Below are 25,029 nucleotides of genomic sequence, written 5' to 3'. Positions count from 1 at the left end.
CCCAAATCCTAGAAGCCTACAGGACGCCGAATGTGCAAAATCATAAGAGACCCACACCTAGACACATTATAATCAAGATGCCCAACATACAGAATAAGGAGAGAATTTTAAAAGCTACAAGAGAAAGGAAGCAGATCACATTTAGGGGTAAGCCAATCAGGATAACAGCTGATCTTTCAACACAGACTCTGAAAGCTAGAAGATCCTGGAATAACATATTTCAAACACTGAAAGAAAATGGGTTCCAACCAAGAATTGTGTTTCCAGCAAAATTAAGCTTCAGGATGGAAGATGAAATTAAAACCTTCCACGATAAACAAAAGTTAAAAGAATTTGCAGCTAGAAAACCATCTCTTCTAAACATCCTTGGCAAAACATTACAGGAAGAGGAAATGGAAAATAACAATGAAAACCAACAGTGGGAGGTAGGACAGTAAAGGGGGAAAAATAATCAAAGAGGAAAACAAACCATGTTTAGTATCAATAGATGCTAACACCACTCCCTCCACTGCCCTTCTCTATTTGCTTCCAAGTAATTCCTGGACTTCCACATGATATTCACTTAATATTCTTAAAAGTTTCCATTTTGTGCAGGATCTTGGCTAAATCACACATGGGAGCAGAATATATAAAGATAAGGAAGACATTCTCTGCCCTGGAATTAGTCTCAGTCTAGAAAGAAAAATCCAACATGTCTACAAGCCTCTTGTGTTTCAATGCAAAAGATGCACAATTTCAAAAGGTTTTAGAAATCACAGAAAGAATTTCTGTCACAGTAGGAATTGTATCACGGGTTTCTCCATCTCCTGAAGACTTGAGTGGAGTTTTTCTGGCAGAGCTGCATGGTGGCAGGTACACAAAGCCATGTGTGTTGACAACAAAGAGCACAGATGAGCTCTCTACAAATATTTGCTTTTGTAATACTTCAAATTTTGACTTTAAAATTTCTATTTATCAAGGAACATAAAGACAGGAAAAAAAATTTTAAAAATTTAGTTGCTTTTCCACAATACATGAAAAAAATCAAAAGATAACCTGCCATAGTAAAGATATGACTTACATTTGAGAATATCTTAAGGGTTCATGAATAGCCTCTGAAAATTCATCTATTATGATGCTTTAAATTTTCAGGTTTGTAAGATTTACAGTGCAAAATTTCCTACAGGGAGGATTTTTTACCTTTATTTTTCGGCATGAATTCAGTGGTGGAGTCAGTTTATAAAAGTCAGTTTATACAAACATGCAAAATCAAGTTTGCCTTCCAAGTGGAGTTGTCCGTTTCACTGACTTTTCATGAGATCGATATTATGTAATAATGATGACATGTCTCAGTTGGTCACTTGCAAATAATTGCCCATGGTATTAATTGCCAATAATTTCCATGTGTTCAGTTTTATTTGATGGAATATATTTAGTAGCAAAGAGTGTATATGTTCACCCTGATTAGCAGATACAGTAAATCCTTGCTTCATAATATTTCAGAAGAGTTGACTGTGAAATAAAGTAGTGAGGTGAATCCTGCATTCACATTAATACCAATTGAAGATAATCTTTTACAGGAGACTAAATGATGGTAAACTTTATAACTAGTCTCATAAAATTCCATATTATATTAGGTGTGGTGTCACATACCTGTTACTTGAGAAGCTGAGGCAGGAGGATCCCAAGTTCAAGGCCAGCCTGAACAAGTTAGTGAGGCCCTGTCTCAAGAAAACTTAAAAGGCCTAGGGATGTAGCTCAGTGGTGCATCACCAGTACCACCACCACCACCAAATATGTATTACAGAAATTATAATTTGTCTACTTAGAACATGGGTCAGCACATTTTTATTGTTGTTGTTAAAGGACCAGAGACAAAATATTTCATACTTTGGAAGCATGTTCTATACTTCAGCTATTCAACTTTGCCACTGTAAAATTCCCTCCCCAAGCAGCCACAGGCAATCTGAAACAAAGTGACATGGCTGTGTTCCAATAAAAGTTTATTTATAAAATAAGCATCTGGACTAAGGTCCAGTTTGCCAACCTCTGGTTTAAATAATTGTTTACCTGAAGGAAAAAAGAAACAAAACCAAAAAACAATACCAAAAAGCAGAAGTAACTTGTTTTGTTCCATGTACTATGAAGTATGTGCAAATTAATTTACTATAAATCATATATATTTAAAAGCCTTAACATGAAATGTTATTTATTCACGCCTTGAGTTATTTTTGGTTTAAATACTTATTATCTCATAGTGCACGTATTTTGCCTTAAGGCACATTATTATTTTAGTTATTCTTTAATGATACCTATGCTGGAACTCTTTGTTACAACCGTAAAAAATTTAAATAAATGTGATGTATATTCTGCTTTTTCGGGATAAAGATTAATTTGTATTAAAGTCAGGCCACACCTTTATAAGATTCAAGATTTTTATTCAGTGAACAACTGTGCTTTATCTGAAAAAATTCTTCATGCAAGTAGGAGCTGTGTGGACAAAGGGTCTTTTGGGAATGACAGATTCATGTGTCCTCTTCTAGTAAGAGGCTCCTGAATGCAGAAGCTGAGGTTCTCTTGAGAGCAGTGATTAGAGATGGTTGTAAAGCTGGGGGACTAAAGATCAGATCAGCAGGCAAGAACACAAAGGTCACAACCAACTCTGAGGTGCTTAACTTTCTAGTCACAAAAAGTGTTCACCACCCACTGGGATCACCCAGGGTAAAAGAATGTTTGTCTTGGATTTCATTCGTGAAAAATGTGTGTTGTGCTTTGGCAGAGAAACAATGCTAGGAATTAGTATATAGAATATACACAGGCACCGGTTGCGGTTTCACACACCTGTAATCCCAGCAGCTTGGGATGCTAAGAAAGGAGGACCGCAAGTTCAAAGCCAGCCTCAGCAAAAGTGAGGGGCTAATCAACTCAGTGAGACCCTGTCTCTAAATAAAATACAACATAGGGCTGAAGGTGTGGCTCAGTGGTCGAGTGTCCCTGAGTTCAATCCCCCATACCTGCCCCCCGAGTAGAGAATATTCACAAGCGAACAGAATTTTTAGGGAGATGTTTAATCATTCTTTTCAGAATTAAAAAATACTCACTTCTAAAATTAGGCCTTTTAAAGGCTGCTGTCTACAAACAAATTTCTAACTATTATTGTTTATTTAAAAAAAAAAAAATAGAAGACCTGGCTATACACATACCACAAAAAGGGGCCTTTATTCCAGTGTAGCGTAAGTGTATGCCTAGATAGGAACAGGTCTCTTTGTAAGTAAGTGGTAAAATATCTACTTACCATTGGTTATGGCTCAGCAGAGAGCTCAAGAGTTGATGGAAAATTTTTTAAAAAATGTTAAGACTTAACATTCACCCTACAAAGAATTCTGATCTCCCTACCATTATATGTGAAAGCAAGGCAGTGTATAGCAACATGGATGAAACTAATGGCCATCATTATCTGTGTATTTTAGGCTGGAAAGCTGTCACTGCCAAGTTTGTATTTGCAAAAAGTGAACACTGCTATTCACTTATTCACTGTTACCACTGTGCATTATCTCTACTTCATTTTGCTTATCTATGGAGAGATACAGCATTGCACTGACAATATTGTCCTTACTCTCTAGGTAGGGAATTGAGTGATTCAAGTATGCTGCCTTCTGGGTACCTACATTTCTCCTTGTATAAAATACTTAGTTCTGCCTCCTCCTTCCTGTTTCCAGGAAGCAGGAAAGGAGATGAATAGTATCCCTAGAATGCTTGGCATCATCTGGAGATCAGTGCTGCATGTGAGTCAGGAGAGCCAACATAAACACTGTTTCCTTAAAAGGGATCACAAGAATCTGTGTTTACTTACTGAATAATTTACCAAACCCTTTATAAACAAGGAGACTGACAGGAATTCAAAGTCAGCTTCAATGTCAGAACCTAATGTCAGTACTGCTCTCTCATGCACGTCCAATGCTCAAGTTCTTTTTAACAAAGAAATGCTGCACATTCATGCTAAAATGAGTATTGAAGCGGGCCCTGCTTCTCTTAGGTAGTACTTCTTTTAGTTGTGTTGTCAGCTATGAATCCCTTAATGGTGAACACATCTGATAAAAAAAAAAAAAAAAATGCTTAAAGCTGAGAGGGTCAGTCAGCTCCTGTGGGGGCAGTGTTGGACCACAGGCAGGAGCAGAGCTAATTCATATTCCCTCATCAGCTGAAGCGCCAACAGGATATAACAATGATGCCATGGGGTGTCTTGCAAAGTGCTCCAAGGTCAAACTGTATCACCAAATCCATGACTGGAAGTTAAGGTCCAATGAAGACTTTTGGGAAAGACTAAGTATTTATACTTAGCAATAGGCAAGAAAAATTTCTACTCCTATGTCTTTATCTCTTCCCTTTTATACATGACAGCTAAAGAACACAGAAGAAACTCCGTGATAGCTAAAGAGTACTTATGATATTGGGGAGAGCACGACTTCTATTTTTTTTTTTTTTTTTGCATTTTTTATGCATGTGCAAAATTCAACAACTGTTGGGCTGGGGTTGTGGCTCAGTGGTAGAGCACTTGCCTCACACACATGAGGCACTAGGTTTGATCCTCAGCACCACATAAAAATAAATAAATTAAATAAAGTTATTGTGTCTATCTATAACTAAAAAAATATTTAAGAAAAAATTCAACAACTGTTCATTAAACATTCAGCCTGTGCCAGATACTTTCCAGGTGCTGTAGAATACAGGATTTATAAGACCTAATCCCTAACTTTGCACGTAGCATAGTTTATTAACATGGGTAAGAAAGTGCATAAGAGTTTGCCTTAGGTTGAGGCAAATAAGTAATGAGTTTATGATTCATTGTATATGGGCAATTTCACAGTGTTTGATCTAATGCATATTGGAATAAAATAAGATCCATGAGAGAATACAATATATTCCACATACATTGGGGCCAGATACCACCATAATTACTTTAAATATAATTCATTCAACAGTCTTATGAGTAGCTACCATTATTATCTCTTCATTAGAGATTAAAACAAAACAAAATACAAAGTACAGAGAAGTTATGCAACTTAAGCAAGATCAAGCAGGAGGTAAGAAAAAGAACCGGACTTAAACCAGAGGCTGCATTCTTAAACCCCTATGCTAAACTACCTCTCCTTCAGAGGATGATGTGATATTTCAAACATGCTTAAGGACAGAATTCATGAAGGATTCTTTAAGACCAGGAGAAAAGAGGTGGGAATTCTGGTGAAGGGGATACAATGCAGGGAACATAATATAGGGTGTACTTTGGACACAAAGGAGATAGGGTGGAAAAGTGCATATGATCCATGTTCCAGAACTCCGTGAATACCTGGGAAGTGAGTTTATTGGAAAGTTGTTGAAGGTGATTATAGAAAGGAATCTCTGAATTTGAGGTAAATAGCAGAAACTCATCTTGAAGCAGAGAGTAGGGTGGCTTGGAATGAGGAAAACCAGGAGGTAGGAAGGAAAATTGGGAAGTTAGAGCAAGAATCCAGCCAAGAATGCACAAGGATCCAAACCAGAAGATGATGTTTACTATATTCAAGTTTTGTCTTGTGTTTTTTTTTATATTGCTAATAAGCCCACTCCCCACAAAAATATAATCAAACTTGACAGCATGTCTCTCTGGAGCAATGGAGGGGAACATTGGTGATAGGAAGCCTGAGGGACCATGATTCGTCCTACCAGTCTATAGCAACTTGAGAAGTGTCAGTTTGTACATTGGTTGGTTAATTGATTTAGTTTGTATACCTATTTTACTATGGAAGAAAATTTAGAGGAAAAGAAAACATTTTTTTCCAAAGTCAAATAACATTACGGGTTGAGAAAACCTGAAAAAAAAAAGTGTTTTTTTGTTTTTTTTTTAATTAAAAAGTGAAAGCCAGGCACAATTGTAAGTTCACTGGAGAGCTGTTGAAGGTGACTGATTATACAGAGGAATCTCTGGATTGGAGGTAAATAGCAGAAACTCATCTGGAAGAAGAGACTGCTTGTGAGCTTGTAAATTTGGGGGGTTTTTTTGCAAAAATTTTAAGGAATTAATTTGCTGTGCTCATCTGACACAATGGTCTTTGGGGATCCTGTCAAAGCTTTACTCTGGCCTCAGTCATTAATGTTTATGTTCAGAATCTCTGTTTTTTTTTTTTTTAAATCAGATAAATTTATGCTTCCAAGTACAGTAAATGATATTTTAATATTTCCCCCAGTTAGATATTCATTTTACTTTGAGGTGGAAATGCCACCAATCACAAAATTTACACTTTTATGATAATATATGAAAAGTAAAAACAAAAAATATTTTAGGAGAGGGAACCCTCTCCACACAAAAAAAGATGTACAATAATCTAAAAATTTCTGTCTGTATACTTGATAAAATCTCATGAATTTAGCCCAAATGTTCATCAAATCCCCATTTTTATTTTAGGCCCCCACCCCTGCAATGAGGTTTTGTTTTGAATCTGAGATATTAAAAAAACAAACAAAGGAAAGATATAAATTATAATTGTGTATTCTTGGCCCATTTCCTGTTGAACCCTACCTTTTTGTGTAAAATTAGCCCCATAGAGAAATGTGAGCCCCTTGGTGTCAGGACAGTATATTTCTTCTCAGGATGCAAACCTACATGTTGGTGCACAGCAGGGAGTGTATATGTGATATAGTGACATGGTACACAGTGACATAGTAAGGTGATGTGAACACTCGGGACTGTCACATCTGGATGATGTACTCCTGATGACAGAGGTGGCCACATGTTCAATCATGTGCCCTGTGACAGGTTGACACACAGGAATCACTTTGTCACAGGTAATGTTTGATAAAGAAAAGCTGGAAAGGTAGACCTTGTGTGAGGAGGTCAAGGTCCATGTGATTGATCATATATGAATGACAGTCTTCTTACTGATCATGAAGACAGGAAATCATTACATGCCAAATGCCCAGTATAGGAAGTTATTCAACACATCCACTGTGTTTCTGGGTATTTTCAACAAGATGCAATGGTTAGGCTTCTTAAACCCTGTGACAGAAAGCAAAATGGCTTGGAGAAATCATGCTATCACTTGAGGGAAAAGCAGAAGGCACTGTATTATTATGTATGTGTGTGTGGAGGATGATTCCAATGTGATGCATGTACCATTAGCAAGACATTCTTAACTGATGCCTCCTAATTTTCCTACAGAAAGTAGCAATAGGTCATATTATCTGTTGAATGAAGGTTTTGGAATATACTAACCGGAATAACCCAAACATAACCACTCCTTTTATATAAAACCCCTTATGGCCAATTAGGGAATAGATTAATATATCTGTTGCATCTAAAACAGGAAGGTTGTAAAGAGTTTATGATCTGAAAGAAATGACAAATGGATGACATTTGTTAAAAATTACATCAATCCTTATTTTTGGATCATCTCCAAGGAAATGACATTTAAATCCCACATTAGAAATTTACTCTGCAACTTGTCATAAAATCCAAATTATAGTTTTATGACATTAGTATTACCAACAAAAATATCAATAGATGAAATTCAGTTAGATTCATTGCCTTTCCTTCATTTATTGCATAACAGGGACTCTGGTATATATTTCAACTGCTAAAAAAATCTATCCCTATAATTTAATTCAACAGGTATCTGCTATGATATCAGGAATTTTTAGGTTACATATGGGATTTAGAAAGAGCAGAAGACATGACCATGGACCTAAAGTCAATTAATTCACTCATGCAGACCACACAATCTGATGAACTCTATGCACAATGCTACCTATATGCTAAAGCATCAGGAATAAATGCTGTCATGGAACTATGAACACAGTTCCATGGAAGCTAATATAATTTGGATCTGGAATATTTCCTAAAGTCTCATGTATTGGTGATGTTTTGGGGAAGTAATTTGGGAAGTTTTTGGGTCACGATGGCTCTGAACTTATCAGCAGATTAATCCACTCGGGGATAAGTATTTAATGGCATTATTAGGAAATGGTGCAAACTGTAGGCAGTGGGACTACCTTGAAGGGAATAGATCCTTGGAAGTGTGCCTTGGGAATTATATCTTGCCTCTGATCCTTCTCTGCTTTCTGGCCATTAGCAGCTAAGAAGCTTTGCTCCATCAAACCTCCTCTGCCATGATGTTCTGCCTTACTACAGGTCCAGAATCAATGGAACCAAGTGACCATGATAGAAACCTCTGAAACTTGGAGCCAAAATAAATTTTTCCTACTTTAAGTTGATTTTCTCAAGCATTTTGTCACAGTCTCAGAAAGCTCACAAATACAGATGCATGCAAGGTAGAAAAACTGGGTCTAGAGAATGTGGGGAAGTTTCCCCAAGAGCTGATGCTTGAGTTAAGTCTTATAGATGAAGAGAAGATTGTCAAAGGATAAGAGGGGAATATGTAGCGTCATTTCAGAGAGAAGAGAGAGTTAACATGAAGGCAGAATTTTGAAGCACAAGGCAATTTGGCCAGAGAGACAAGTTTAAACTGCCAATGAAATCATTAGATAAATACTTCAAAATGATAATAATTTTAAAAAGGATTTGTAAAAGCAAGCAATTTCCTAAATTTAATTAATAATTGTTGACCCATGATAAGTCAATTCCTTGTTTCTAACTGCATTAATTTGGCCTTACTTGATCCCTGAGCACGAGCAAAATAGAAAAATAAAGAAATCACCTTGTAAAGCAATTGAAAAATAAATCCTGAAAAAAAAAATAGTTTTTCTTGTTTGCCAGTAAAATTTTAACTCAATTGTCCTTCCAGTTACCAATATCCCAAATAAAATAGAGAAAGGATAGCTGTTTGAATTATACTAATACATGGAAAATATCACTAAAAGCAGTGAAACCACTGAAATTCTTACTTGTCCTCAGGCCTGGATTAACTCTTTGCAGACTCTGTGATGCTTTGCCAAGGGTAGCTGGTGTGACTGGAATGGAAAAGAAGAAAACCATTAGCCATCCCCGTAAAAACAAACAAACAAGCTATCTGATGTGACCCTCTTACAACCACACTTCAAATGATAAAATATGACCTGCTCCCTTTTGAAAATGAAAATTGCACCTATCCTCTAAAAGGATCTCTTAACAATCTGAGCAAATGGAAACCTTCTGGTCTCATGCCTAGACACAATAGGGAACAATAAAGCAAAAATGCCTTTCTATATTATTTGAGTCTAGCTTGTGAAAATAAGGAAGAACATAAATTTTTTTTGAAAACAGTAGGAAAACAATTCAGTCAAAAAAGTTTATTTTTAGAAATAATAAAAATAAACACATGAACCATCCAGGGAGTGGGGAAAAAATGAGGGGACTTAAAAAGTTGGACAAGAGAGAAATGGAACTTTGTAAGGCAAGATGGGTGAAAGTCAACTACTATAAAAGCAGTTATAATTTGATTGACACTAGTAGTAGGCTACATTAAAAACAGACAAAAATGGAAAATGATCAATGTGGTTACCATTCCAGCCGGGTTGCTTTGCAAGCATCTCAGCTACAAAAATATGTGACTGTTGCCTGGGCCTGCTGAAGATGTTTCTCCAGGATTCCCCAAATCAGATCAAGTTACCTATAGGTTATTCTTGGAGGGGCAATGTGGCTCAGCCCCACAAAAAACACTGAGCTTTACCTCCATGCCAGTAAGTTATTTCGGTGATATTGTGAAGTGTATATTTGGTCCTTCTGTTTCCTTCTGTTTCCTGGCCTAAGAGCTGCTAGAATCCTTGGAATCTCTGGGGCAATAAGTGTTCTTTTAATGAGTTGACTGGTATCTGGAGGCTCCCTTCCTCAGGATGGGTGTTGGCACAGGAAAACCCAGTGATTAGAGAATTGGGACTTTTCAGTCTTGCTCCTCAACCTCTGGGAGGAGAGAGGAACTGATAGTTAAACTGATCAATACTGACTAATGATTTAATCCATCTTGCCTATGTAATGAAGCTTCCATAAAACTCAAAGGTCTGGGTTTGGAGACTTGACAGTTTACTGAACTCCTGGAAATGCTTAGAGGACACGGATGTGCTGGACCTGCCTTTTTGATACCTCGCCCTATCCATCGGGTTATCTGGAAAGATGGTGGAATCTTTGACAATAGACCAGTAAATGTAAATATGAGTTTTCCTGAGTTCTGTAAGCTTTACTAGCAAATTAAGTAAACCTGAGGAAGGGATCAAGGGAATCCCAATTTATAGCTGATCGATCTGTTAGAAGTACAGGTGACAACCTGTTATTTTCATTTGGTGTTTGAAGTGGGGCACAGTCCTGTGGGACTCAGTTCTCAATTTGATGCTATCTCCAAGTAGAGGGTGTCAGAACTGAACTGAATTATAGGACATCCAATGAGTATTTGCCAGAGAGATGGTGCTAGTGAGTAGAAATTCCTTCACGTACTTTGTTGACCAAAGGTCACAGAAGAAGTGTTCCATATTGTGAGGTGTTGGGGCAGGCCCCAAATGGCTATAGTTAGATTGTCTCACTGAGGCTTCTGGTGGGCTTTGTTATGTTTTATGTTTTGTTGTTAGTATGTAGCCAAGGCCATGAATCACCCAAGTCATGGTCAGGATGTAGTCAAGGTCAGAAACAATTTGATTCAGTTTGTGCCCTTAAGATCATAAACATTTACATCAGTGCCCACTGATATAGATCTATCTATCTATCTATCTATCTACCTACCTACCTACCTATCTATGTCAGGCAGTGCGCCTTTTTTGTTTGAACTATATATAAAAAGGGGTCTAAATGGAACTGACAGGGGCAAAAATGGAACTGGCTGGGGGCTGAAGCTGGAGGTCATTGCCACCTCTGAATAAAGCATGTCTACTATCCTAACTGCTTCTTACATCTTCTACCTGCCTGGATCCCAAATCTGTTTCCTGGGTCTGAGCCTCAAAACAACAAAGGGCATAAAGGGTACAAAGTAGGAGAAGCTGAGTATTTTTTTCCCCTGTGTCACCTCAGGCTACTGATCTTTTGTTTCACTCCTTAATAGAAACCCATATGTCAGGAAACCTGTCTCTGATATAAAACAAGAGGAGAAAAATAATGAAGGTAGCCTAGGCAGTGAGCTGACCTACTCCCATCTTTCTAAATTTCAGAGCTGGTGAGCTCAGTCCACTGGCCTCCTGGCCAGTTTTCAGTCTACCTTTTCACGAGCTCCTTCTAGTTAGTTAACAGGTCAGAAGCAGCTCTTGGGTCTGTTATGCATAATAGAAAGTACAACTGATAAAGCTAAGAGATTTTCCCCATCAAAGACTGAGAATTCTAATCCTTGTAAGTGTTTTCCCATCTGGGTACATCATTGAAAGTATTTTCCTAAGGAAAGTAAGGTGTTGGGGTTTTTAGTGAATTGACATTTTAAAGTCATTAAAATATTTTAAATTTTATAGTTATTAGATTTGAAAGTGTTTCGTTTTATTTTCTCTTGAAATCTTACTATTATTTTCATCTGTTGAACCTCATTTACTCCCATGTGTAATAAGGAATTATAACAAAAGTGAACAGAATGCACATTTTCCTGAATTGTATCATATTTGCACATCAATTTTAAGGTGACCAGGAAGCAAAATTGTATTTTACAACACTGACCTCAAGTCTACATCTTTATTATTGCCACTAACACCTTGAACAAATCCCACCACATCACCAATTCCCTTCTCCAAAACAAAGAACATTTTGTTTTATTATCCTTTATCCCAAGCTGAGCACTAGAATATCACTTTGATTATGTTTCAACAAGTTTATATAACTTCTGTGAATGACCTGTTTCACTGACAACTATGCACTGTCTGAGAATGTTCTGATCATTCAAAGGAAGAGGAAAGCTAATAAAAATTATAATGAATACATAGGGTTGGGGTTGTGGCTCAGCGGTACAGCACTCATCCAGCAAGTGTGAGGCCCTGGGTTTGATCCTCAGTACCACATAAAAATAAATAAAATAAAGGTATTGTGTCAAACTACAAGTAAAAATTAAATATTTTAAAAAATTATAATGAATCAATAGAGTGGGAGTAAACTTTTGGAGGTAGATTCATGGCATAAAAGTAGTGTCAGTTGCATGGACCTATACTTATCTCAAAACCCATAAGGTTGTATGCATCCAATAGATACAGCTTTCTGTATGCCAATCACCCCTCCATAAAATGGTTTAAAAACCAAATTAATTATGGAATAGCACAGAAACACATGTTACTTTGATCAAAATTATCCAGCAAGTCTGTCTTAGTTTTCAGCTTGAAACTGAGAAAACTAACAGACAACAGGGTCTAGGCCTCAGATCAGCTATACAGTTAACAAGTTTTTCCAGAATGATCATTGAAATGAAATATGGAGGTCAGTTCTGAGGCCCCACATAGAGCACAGTCAAACCTCCAGTTGGGAAATTGTTGGGGAGCCCTGGACTCCCTGAATCTTCACAAACCAGGATTTTGCTTTCCTTGCTAACAGACATCTGGTGCTTTCCCCTTTATGGCATATTTGGTGACATTTTCATGAAGCAAAAAGTCTTACTAAGCTAACACTCTCTGCAATATGTGATGAATCAAGACATAAAAGGAACACATGGCATCGTCCTGGAAAGATCACAGACTTATGCCCGGGCTAAGAAGACTCTGGTTGCAAAAGGAAAGCACAAAGAACAAAATTGTGCTGTCTTAGCCAATGGAGGTGTCACACTCAGTCATCAATTTTACTTAGTGTCAAAACCATGTACCTAATGTCTAAAAGTGCTGACCAGTAAGACAAAAGCAAATAGAGGGAGATCACATGCAAAGAATCACAACTTCAATGCTAACAAAATTAAATGAAGCCATTACAGACTACTCTCAATTATGATCTGCAGGGATCCCACTTATAATCTATTTCTAATAGATCAATAAACATTTCTAGAGGGCCTTTTAAGTGCTGGGGTTATAAATGAACTAGCTGCAGCTCTTGACCTTGGTGAGCCCATGATTTTAGGGAGATCCACTAGAATAGTCAAGCATTGGAGGAGCAATGGGGTAGCCTTTGACAAATCTGGGCAAGCTTCTTGGGGAAGGAGCTAAATTTGGAATATGCAGTCAATGATGAGATAGGGAAACCAGGAAACCACTGCACAAAGGTGCTAAGGTAAAACACATCTTGAGCTTGTCAAGAGCTGTGATCTGTTGGAGCAAAATGGAGTCTCTGTGTTAGGGTGTGCTGAGTTGGGGAAGAAGTCAGGTTCACATAGGGGAAGTTCTTTCCAAAGATCTTAATTTTTATCCTGCAAGCACTGGGGAACCACTGACTTGCCATACTTTGAGGTAGAACGCCTCACAGTGGAACTCCTCACAGTGGACTTGCCCAATAACAGGGTCCTAAGACTGGAACTAAATGCAATTTAACCTTCCTTCTTTGTGCCCAACTTTGTAGTCAGCTTTCCAACTCGTGCACATATCTGGACCTCTGTTTCTCTGGCTGTAAAATGGCAACGTGTATCTATAAGTTTCAATCAGAACATGCAAATCATTAACCTATAATATAAGTGATTAGTGAATGTAAGATATTATTTCTATTATTATTGTGATGGTTATTACCTAGATACTATCATCAGGAGCATGTTTTTTTTTTTTTTTTTCTTTTCATGGAGAACTTGACAGAACTTTTACATTGAACTTTATGGGCTTGGGACATGGCACTTATGAGGACAGGATAAAACCAGAAAGACTTGAGCTACTTAGAACTACAGAACCTACACACAGCCCTTTGAGGGAGGACCTATGTCTCTAAGGGACTCCAGGGAAGTAGTATCAATGGGGTAGACTGTGGAAATCCATTTATGTCAACAGTTCAGCTTGAGAACAAATGCAATCAATTCCAGTTCTCCACTATACTATTAAGGAAGTAAGAGTAGGAGGTTCAATGTTCTGGCAAGTACTGTAATTTACCAGTTGTACACCAATGGCATTCAGAACCAGCTCTGAACACACAGTGAGTAAAACATAATAATACATTCTGCAACCACTCCATGAAATAACAGGAGAAAATGCATGTAAAATGCCTTGCACCACATCTGGCATAAAATAAACATTGGGCAATATCAACTATTGTCATTGCTGTTAGCTTATGGTTATGACAATGATACTGATGATGCAACTCTCATGGAATGTTTATTTCAAGACTTCCTCTGAGTGGTTTTGCTTTCTCCCTCGGGCAGCTTAATTGCCTGCCACCCAGCAGCTGCAGGTACCGCTCTTACACCCCTGGCAGTAATTGTTTATTTGCTTGTGCCCAACAGTGCTCAGTGAGTTCTTTGGGCTGAGAATTATTGCTTTCATCTTTATAAACTATTATGAGCACTGGGTATGGTACCTAGTAGAAAAAATAGAAGTTTGATAAATAAATGAGGCAGATGAAATGAATTACAAAGGTTTTAAATTTTGGCTTTAAATAAACTGTTTATTCTCAGCAAATGATTCTGCCCTTGGAAATCTCAAGTATGTTGATTGCTTTTCCTCTTCTTTGGAAGTCTATTGGTCATTAACCATATTTCAGAAATTTCCCCTGCTCAGATCCTCAGATCTCCACTGCTTTAGCTCTTTCCAGACCCACTTCTGTCTTCCTATCCTTTTTTTCCTGCCAAACTACAACCTGCATAGCCAAAGTGTTCCATTTAAAGTCCTCGTCTCTCTTGAATCTGCTATTGCAAAAGCTCAATTTTAAGCTCATTGTCTGGACACACTGGTTCCAGGCCTCAGATCATCCTGTTGCCTCTGAAGCATCTGATTTAGGGGGATATGTGTGAGATTTATGTCTTGCATTTATAGTATGCTTAAAATGTACTAGGTACCATACTAAATATATTTTATGGATTTTCCCATTTTATACTCAAAAAATCTTCTGGCCTGGGTATTATTATTAGTTAAATTTGATAGGCAAAGGAGCTGTTCTCCGAGTTACTCAACTCAGAGAAGTTAAGTAAGACATTTAAGGTTACCCAGCAACCAAATGGCAGAACCCAAATTTGAATTGGAGCTAGATTCTAACTCCACCTCACCTCACTGTTTTCCTGACATGCCTGATCATCAAAATTACTGTGGAATTTATTAAACCTACAGTCCTGGACCCTGACCCAGATTTATAGAATCTAAATCCCTGGAGCTCCTGTCAATCTGTATGTTGGCAAGGCCTTGTGACTATTTACCTTTACTTCCTAACTCTGTCCCTGCCATGTATCTCTTACAATGAAACGACAGGATACGTTTGGGAAACTCTTCATTCTACTTTTTTGTTCTAGCCAGAGTCACTATATCTTCTGCAGTGCTGCACTTCTAGGGTTACTCCACTTCAAATCCACAGCTGGTGCTCATTAGGAGGTACTTGATAAATCAGCAGACAGATTTATTTGAGTACTACACACATTCTGGAACATATACTGATGGGGCCAGGTTGCTGAGGTTTTAGGCAGAAATACTCTTCAGGGGTCTGTCTGTGAGGAACTGGGTAAGATTCAAGATAACTTCACTGGCAGGCCACCTCTTTTCCCTCTGTCATTGGTGATATGACCCAGGCGATCCTCAGGTCGCAATTATTCTCTTGGTCCTGAAAATACCTGGTTCACCAAGTCCAGTGATAATTTAAGCTGAAATTTCCTTTCTTTCAAGTCTCATTAGATTAATTGAATTCCCATCCACAGTTCCTCCTGAACTAAAGTGTATTCTCTTGTACACATTCTGACTCTTGGCAACTCTCAGGAAGCTGTGTAATCTAAACATGAAATCTCTGGTCAAAAGGACAAGTAATCCCCATCTCTACAAGTGATTTTCTTATATACTTGAATAGTAAATCATAAAGCAGATTATATGAGTAGAGAATTTAAACAAACAAAGAACATGAAACAATGCTGGAAGTTTCAAGTGCTTTTAATGCTAAAAAGCTGCTTGACAGTCAAATCATAAGTTTGGAAGAGAAAACAATGTCATGAAGAGGGACATGTTCTTAAATAAATCTGCAGTAGTCATTTTTTTCATATCTATTTTGAAAGTCGCTGAGCCTGCAGTTAACCAGAATTAATATGCAATGATAGGTCATAAAACCTTTTATTCTCAAAGGTCCCCTTTTTGGCTTACAGGAGCAAATGCAGAAGTTTCCTAGGAACTTCAAACTTCACATATCCCTTTCCTGCCTGGCAGTGCTCTGGCTGGTGTGTACTTTACAAACATAGCTCACGCATGCACTGAGGACATCTGCTTGCAATTAGACAGATACTAGAGCCTGGCTTTTCACATGAGTCCTTTGTGGTGATAAAGCCAGTTAAAAGTGCAGTGACTTTCAGAGAACACATCAGTGGTGGTAATTCCACAAGGTGCAGGGAGAGAAGCAGTCACTGTGAACGCTGGGTCTGTGTTGGCCTGCATCTGTCTTTCTTCTGCAAAGCTTCCCAGCAATTCCTCTGGATTTCCCTTCCTACTGCTACAAGACCTGCAAAGCACCCTGCCCGGCTGCCCCACCTCAAAAGCCGCTCTTTATTATGGAGAAGAGCAGAGTGTTCATACCAGGCTATGAGCAGCAAATCCTCTGTGCCATGTGATAGCAGGAGCTGGGATTCATCACAGCAATGCTTAAAGGAACAAACAGAATCACAAGTTGGCACTGGGCCAAGATCAATCTGGGGGAAACCAGTCAGGGGAATGTGACTGAACTGGCAAGGATATGACCAAGAGACTATTACAGGGTCAGACTGATGTGTGTGGAGAAGGACAGAAGCATCTCTTTCCTTATGATGTTGTTTTACATGCTTTTAATACCTGTGAACTCACTCATTGGAAACAACAGGATCAGAATGATTTAATTATACCCAGAGCTCAACTCGTGACTCATGGAAGGTGCACAGGATCCGGCATCTCTCTCCCAGTCTGTGTCTAGAGATATAACATTCTTTTGCTGATTTTTTTTTTTTTTACTTAATAAAGCAACCTTTATTTATAATATTTTGTCCTGTTTGCAATGTATTTTAGAAATTGTATTGAAAATAGTTAAAGGTTTACTCCTTAATTTTTCTTGACAAAATACCTATTTATTTCACTTTGGAACTTTTATATCAATTCTAAGTTTGAACAGAAAATAAGGTTTGTACACATGAAATATACTTAGTAAAAAATAAATGCACACTCGGTAGTAGTAGTGATAAGTAAATTATGGTTATCCATTTATTCTTTTTTTACTTTTTTATCTGTTCATTTTAGATATACAGGAAAGTAGAGTATATTTTGGCATTTTATACACGCATGGAGTATAACTTATTCTAATTAGGATCCCATTCTTGCAGTTGTAGATGATGTGAAGTTTCACTGGCAGTGTATTCATATATGTACATAGGAAAGTTATGTCCAATTCATTCTACTGTCTTTCCTATTCCCGTATACCCTCCCTTCCCTTCATTACCCTTTGTCTATTGCAAACAACTTCTGTTTCTTCTTGCTCCCCCCTTACTATGAGTTAGCATCTACATACCAGAGAGAACATCTGGCATTTGGTTTTGGGGGACTGGCTTCTTTAACTTGAAATCAGCCACAGTGGGAATAATTACACCATAATAATTGTCCAATGCTATAAATCAAGTCTCTCTACTATCTAATCCTGCAGAAATTCATGTATTTTCAAGGTCAGTTTGAGCATATTCCCCATAAAGCATTTTTAAAAATTTGTCCCTATCAGAATCCATCTCTCTGTTCTTTATGTTTCCACCACACTTAAAAAGTATCTGGATTATAGCACTAAATTATTTATTGTCTTGTGTTTTAGTAATCTGACTTGTCCAATGAATAATAAACTAAAAGATTGAGGGCACGGACCATGCCTCATTCTGCTTTGGATCCACCATAGCTTAGTAGAGTTTTCTTAAGTACAGTGTTGAAACTTAAATTTAAATCTAACTTTAGTTAAGACAATTCAAAATGGACAATTAAAATTTGAATAAAAATAGTTAATCAAATCACATGATGTTTTTTTTAAATGGGAAATTATACTAGACATGATAGTAAAGTTTTATGACATTCTCCTGGAAGAAATATATTTAAATGGAAAAGTAGTTACATTTCTTCATAGCCACACATTAGGCAAGCCTTAAAATCTAGAATCTGAGCTTTATTTTCCTTGCTTGAATTATGTTTCATGTGATGATAGGATGTGAAAAAAATCAAAAGCTTTATTGATAATCCATATGTAGCTGTGGCTGTGGCTGTGGCTGCAGAGGCCTTCTACAGTGTGTCTTTGTATCAGCATGAAGGGGCACCCTGCCCATAGGCTTTTCGGCAGGACAGGGACACTGTATGGCTTTAAGTGTTCCCTGATTGAATGTGGGACAAAAACAGCTAGCCAAGTTCTGAACAGAGTTTTTATTGTACTTAGGCCAGGAGGTGATGGTGAGTGAGGGACTCCCATACAACTTCTGCCCTGCTCTATTTTCTGGTGGATTAAGTTGAAAATGTTGACAAAGACAACTTTGGTTAGATGGGCAATGAAAGATTTAGAACTTTATGTAATTCAAGTTAAGGATGTGCAGTAAGTTTTTTACACACTCTGGAGATATATATATGTGTGTGTGTGTGTGTGTGTGTATAAAATATACATGAAGATTCTAATGTATATTCTTCATATACTATATAGGAAGAATCTTTCAGATTCTGAGTCTTGTCTGCAATTAGCCATTTGCCCTGAATTGGAAGATCTGGACTTCCTAGTTTATTTTTAAGAGAGCAAGCATGTAGGGAAAAGGAATCTATAAAACCTAGAAACAGTTGGGCCACAACCACATTTCAAAGGAAAACCACAATGGGATATTGCTCTTTCTAAAGAACAGCATCCAAGAGTCTCACTTGAAGAGAATACTCTAGTTTAGGCCTTTTGGAAATTATAGTCCCAGAAACTTGACTGTTGCTGAATCTTTTAAGTCCTTGTTTGAATGGCTGTTTCCACTTCCCAATTTCTCCTTCTCTTCATTCATTTAGTTGTGCTTCTTACCTTTCCCCTCCACTAAGTCTGTCCTTGTCAAATCTGATGGAAGATTCCTTCTCATTTCATATATCGTTCAACTTTTCAGATGCATTTGACCTTACATGCCACTACCTTTTTTAAATTAAACTATTTGTTTATTCTGATTTGTTATATATGATGGCAGAATGCAATTCATTTCATATTACACATATAGAGCATCATTTCTCAAGTCACTGATTGTACACAAAGTATTTTCACACCATGTGTCTTCATTCATGCACTTAAGGTAATGATGTCTAACTCATTCCACCATCATTCCTACCCCCTTGCCCTCGCCTTTCCCCTCCCTCCCCTTTGCCCTATCTAAAGTTCCTCCATTCCTCCCACGCTCCCCCCCCCCACCATCGCCATTATGAGTCAGCATCCTCATATCAAAGAAAACATTCGGCCTTTGGTTTGGGGGATTGGCTTGCTTCACTTAGCATTATATTCTTCAATTTCACCCATTTACCTGCAAATGCCATGATTTTATTCTCTTTTAATGCTGAGCAATGTTCCATTGTGTATATATACCAAAGTTTCCCTACCCATTCATCTACTGAAGTCCATCTAGGTTGGTTCCATAATTTAGCTATTGTGAATTGGGCTGCTATCAACATTGATATGGCTGTGTCCCGTGATATACTGTTTTTAATTCCTTTTGGTATAAACCGAGGAATATGCTCCTCATTTTGTTTCCATTATGCTTAATTTGCTTGGCTTCAGAATTCCTCTCTATTCCCCAAGCTATTTTCCTTCCCTGAAAGAGGAATCTCATCAAGTCTTCTAGCCTTAAATAGTATCTATGTATTGATGATTCCAATCTTCAGTATGAGCTTCTCCATTGAACTTCAGACTACTGAGCCTCTTCACTTTCCCCTCTTGGTGTCCAGTTGACATCTCCATCCAAACACAAAACCACCAAGTAATCCCTGGAAAACTTGTTCCTTCTCAACTCTATCCTATCTCTGTAATTGTTTCACCATCCACCCACGTACTTGGGCCAAAAACCTGTGCTGCCTCTCTTTACTTTCCCTAATTCCCACCCACCTTATTTAATCCAGTTACAAGTTGTATCATCAGCTCTATCTCAATCCAACTCTATCTTCAAAGCTCTCAGTTCTTGCCTAGACTATCAAGTAATTTCTTAACTGGTCTTTCTACAGCAATTTTTGTCTCTATTCATTAATTACAAAAACATTAAAACCAATTGAAAGCATAAATCAGATTATGCTACCTCACCATCTGAAATTCTCCACTGGTTTCCCACATAATCAGTGAAGTCCAAACTCCTTATCATGGCCACCAAGATCTTCCCTATAGTAAATGTGGCTGGCTGTCTACTCAGACTCTTTCCCCCTTCCTCCTTCTCAACAGAATCCGGACTTTGTTCAGACAGCCATTTCTCCTCTAAGGAGCTCATGTGGCCTCGAGGGAAGGTGATCCAATCTCCAGCTCCAAGAGTTGGTATAATTGGATGGAGGATATTCCTACCCTCTACTGACATGATTGATTCAAGAAAGAAGAGGCAGTCCAAGAGGAATTTTGTTGGGACCTTCTGGAAAATAATAATAATAATAATAATAATAATAATAATAAATCTATGGATAACAATCTCCTTGCTTCATCCATTTCATCTCAACCCTGATACACCTAAGAACACAGACCACACACACACACACACACACACACACTTTTGGGAAATGAATTTGGAGCCACTGGGTTTAGTCATTCCTGAAGCCTGTCCCACATCTGGTTTTCTAATGACAGGAATGAGATAGTTTCTTTGTTGCTTAAGTCAGTTTGAATCATGGTTCATGTTATTTTCTCCTGTTCCTGACTGAGGTATTCAAAGAGTGGCCCCTGCTTTCCTCTCTTACTTCTCATGCCAGTGTCTTCTTACCATTATGCCCTAGCCCTTCAATATGCCATTATGGCATAAGCCCTTATATCCAGTCTCTCCTCTTGCTATGCCTAGCACCTGAATGATGTTCATGTCATTGGCTTAGGACCCAGCTCAAACGCTATCTTCCCAGGACACTTTTTCTGACTGAACAATCTAAAATAAACAGTGATCATGTTCTAGAAGTGATTGGGAAGGTCCCAATCACTTCTAGAACATGTTCACGGTTTATTTTCTTCATAGTTCTAACTTATGGCATATCGAGTTCTTTAATCACATGTTCATATTTATGCCTATTTTCCTATCTTCTTCTCAAAAGAATTTAAGCCCTGAAAAAGCAAAAATTTACCCTCCTGGTAAATATGTGTTGAATGGGTAAAGACACAAGTGCATCCCTTGGCCCTGAAATAATGGGGCCCTTATCTACTTTCTGCTTGTTACTATATCTATAGAAGATTCAAGAGTGGCAGGCTGTGTTCTGAAGTTGCAACTGTCAATGTTTTCCGGGAAATCTATGATTGTCCCTTAATATTGGTACCATTTAGATGATTGTTAATTTGCTCAGCTGTGCACAAAAGGCAGTTCAAACAGCAAATGCTTTGAGTACAAGGAGGTGACGATCTGAAAAAGAGTAGGTAACATCTGGTCCCTTCCCCCAGCAATGGCAGCATCATTATTTTCTTGGATTCTTACACTTAAAATTTTGCACTTGATTGTGATTCATCCTTCTCCCACTAGCTGTCAGAGCACACAGTTGACTTTTTCTTTCCTTTAAGTGTTTATTAAATTTGTCACCTTCTTTCTTCCCCTCTTAACACTTTCTTAACAAGGCCTCCTTCTTCACCCAGGCCTTACTCTCAAGCCTCCTGTTATCTCTGTCCCTGTAGGGATTCCAGTCCGTGCTTTATACTCCTTCTGGAGTAATCTTTCTAACATACCATTTTCATTCTGCCACCCTTCTGCTATGAACTCAGATGGCACCCTCTCACTTGCAGGATTAGGTCCAAATTCTCCATTTGAAGTGCTCTTTAGAAGGCACTGCTTTATCCTGCTTTACCTTCCAACTACTGTCCAACCACTTGCAGTACAAACACAAGCTTCTGATAAGATTTCATCCTTACCATTGGTCACCTATGCCCTCTTTTCTGTCTCCTTAAGTTTTTGCTCTTTATTCCTCTTGTGCTGAAAATTTCCATCCCTCTGTCTGCAAGAAAAATATCCAACTCCTTAGAGAACATCTCTCCTGAGAATGGGCTCCATCCTGACAATTTCTGGCATGTCACACCTCCCCCTTGAACTGGGCACTGAGGTTCTCCAACAGAGATTTTTCTTTAAAAGACTGGTGAGGAGTAACATGAAATAAAAGTATCTGTATATTGCTACCATCATTAGGATGATCTCTCCAAATAGGAGAACATGACCCAAGTGTATACCATAACCAAATAGTACAACAGTGTTAGGTGACAATAAATTTTCCTAAAAGAGTTCTAGAAGTCATAGTAGAATGTGAACTATTATGCAATATTTATTTCCAATAATTAGAATCTATCTAAAGATTCCAGGAAATAAACTTACATTTTCCCTCTGTTAACATTTCTTTTTTAAAAAAAGAGAGAGAGAGAGAGAGAGAGAGAGAGAGAGAGAGAGAATTTTTTAGTTTTCGGCAGACACAACATCTTTGTTTCTATGTGGTGCTGAGGATGGAACCCGGGCCGCACGCATGCCAGGCGAGCGCGCTACCGCTTGAGCCACATCCCCAGCCCCTGTCAAGATTTTCTTATAAGACACTGGCATTCATAGACACATTATAAAAATATGAAAATTTATAGTGGCATAATTTTCTTTAACTAAAACCTTCTACATATGTTTGCTTCCCCAAATTTCTACTACTAGGGTGCATCTGTAGAGAATAACTTCCCATATCTATCTACTGTTTATAATTGGAAGCATATATAAAGGCAAGTGGAAGATAGATCCACATTGTTTGAAAACATCTTCTTTAAATCTATTTCTTGATAATGAGAAATATTGCTATAGCAAGCTGATATCTATCCTTTTACCCAACACATTTTCAGTGAGCATTTCCTAGTGCCTAGTTCTTTGCTAGGTTTGTTCAAAGGAAAGGTAGTGGAAACCTGATTCCTAAGTTTAGAAGGTACTGTCCAGTTGGAAAGCGAAACTAAAAACCCAGATGCCACCAGAGGCTCCAAAAGGTTAAAATGTTTAGAACTAACAGATGCATAAGGAATTAAAACACACTTGTGCTGAAAGTTTCTGTAATTAGTAACATGAAAACATAAGATGGTATAAAGGTCACTGGTAATGCTCAAAGAAACATACTTATTTTTCTTTCTTTCTTTTGACCAAGCAAAATACAGATTTATTGAAGGGGAAAGTAGCACTCCGTAAGGAGGAGCAGAGTAGACTATATGAGAGAATGGCTTCTCCTTATTTTTCTCTTTGGAATTTTTTGACACAAAGTTTAAAAAATATTTAGGGACATATTTTTGTAAACTACTCACATTTAAAATTCATGTAAAGCAGGTCTATAGTTTGAACATGTCATCTGGGTGCTAAGAACAACACATAATCCTACTTCTCTAGAATTAACTTAAGTCCAATTCTAGGCCTACTCAGTTTTACCAGTTTGGTGGGATAGTCAATTTTGGTCATTAATATAGCTCCATTTCCTACTCCTGCCTCAAGGGAAGGTCTTTAGGGATCTCAGAGATAAACATTAGAAAATCATCATTCTCTTTTTCTTTCTTCTCCTTGGGTCCCAACTTACCTCCAAGATGTTGCTCTCCCACTATTTATAAACAAACAGTAAAAAAGTCCTATTCTAGACCACAAATATCTTGGAGCCAAGAAAATAAAAAGACTTGGCAGGAAGAAAACATAAATTAATGCATCAATAAATACTTCAGCCACAAGTGTTTAATGGTTAGTTTTCACCTTGCATTCATACTACATGATTCACAAGTGTTGAAAGAAAGTGTTTTTAATCAGTATTTCCTTGGAATTATAACCTAGCCTAGAGCAGTAATGTGTACTCCATGAAAAAAAAAAAAAGTTTTCTATGTTCTATGGAGCTTGGTACTCAAAGTACTGTGGTCTACAGGCCATTAGCTTTAGTGCTACCTGAAAACTGTCAGAAATGCAGAATCTCAGGAGTGACCCCCAGCCCCACTCCAAACTTCAGAATCAAAATCTGCATTTTATTAAGTTCTCCAGGGCATTCAGAGACACCTTAAAGTTTGTAAAGCATTTTTCTAGGTGGTTTTTGTTACCTTTGCAATTTCCCATTTCTCAAACACAAGGAATCATAGCACTTTTTATGGGCCCTGAAAGAAAATTTCCAGATGAGTAATGAAAGGGGCTTCTTTCTGTTCCATTGGATAAAAACCCTGTCACATCTGGAATTAAGTAATAAACGTTCTTCCAATGGAAAGAAAGTTCATATTTTACTTCTGGAGGAAACATAGTTATGCTCTGGTTCTATATTTAAGCTGCTAATTTTATAAAACTGTGTATGGAGGGACTTCTGAGTTAGGATCACTAAGCTGTAATTTGAGAAATGAAAGGCCAGCATTGGTCCAGATCCCAGATACGGCTGATGGACTGCTTACTCCAGACAGAGAGACATCTTTTGAGCCAGCGTACAAGTAGTTCTCAAGTCATTAGACTTGTGAAAATTCTATTTAGCTTATAAAATTTGCACTTTGCTCAACCATTTGCACTTTGCCATGCCAATTTATCTTCCAACTAGATATCCCTTGATCCTAATGTCAGTAGCTTAGTTGGCCAAGAATTAGGAATATTTGTTTATTACAAATATCCTAACTCTTCCTCACCCTCCACTGCCAGTGGAGATTAATAGGGGAAGAAAAACAGGTAGTTAAATTTTGTATACTTTTCATATCTTATGGCATTGAAGCATGACATCCATTTATTTATTGTCACTTTTAAGTAGCTGTTTTTAAGGTTGGTTTACATCTTAAGACAATGTCAAAGTCAAATCCGTGAAGTAGGTTTTACTGTTTGGGAAATTATACTCAAATTATGTAGCTTTCCATAGCAGCTCCTATTCTAGAGGAAAACACTTGGTGTGTTTGTCTATTCTTTAAAAACGTTTATTAAGGGA

General features: G+C 37.7%; 1 protein-coding gene across 2 annotated transcripts in view; it reads right to left on the bottom strand.

Annotated features, from left to right (window-relative positions):
- Nucleotides 1–25,029, bottom strand: part of Ghr (growth hormone receptor) — a 251,170-nt gene that overhangs the window by 69,459 nt on the left and 156,682 nt on the right. For both annotated transcript variants that reach the window (XM_071612700.1, XM_071612699.1), the window contains exon 3: nt 8,857–8,922. In XM_071612700.1, coding sequence (XP_071468801.1) covers nt 8,857–8,922 — 66 coding nt within the window. The remainder of the gene's footprint in view (nt 1–8,856; nt 8,923–25,029) is intronic.

Source organism: Marmota flaviventris, chromosome 5, assembly GCF_047511675.1.
Source record: "Marmota flaviventris isolate mMarFla1 chromosome 5, mMarFla1.hap1, whole genome shotgun sequence".
In the NCBI taxonomy this organism is placed as follows: domain Eukaryota; kingdom Metazoa; phylum Chordata; class Mammalia; order Rodentia; family Sciuridae; genus Marmota; species Marmota flaviventris.
Note: the sequence above shows the minus strand (reverse complement) of the source record. Positions and strands in the feature narration are given on the sequence as shown.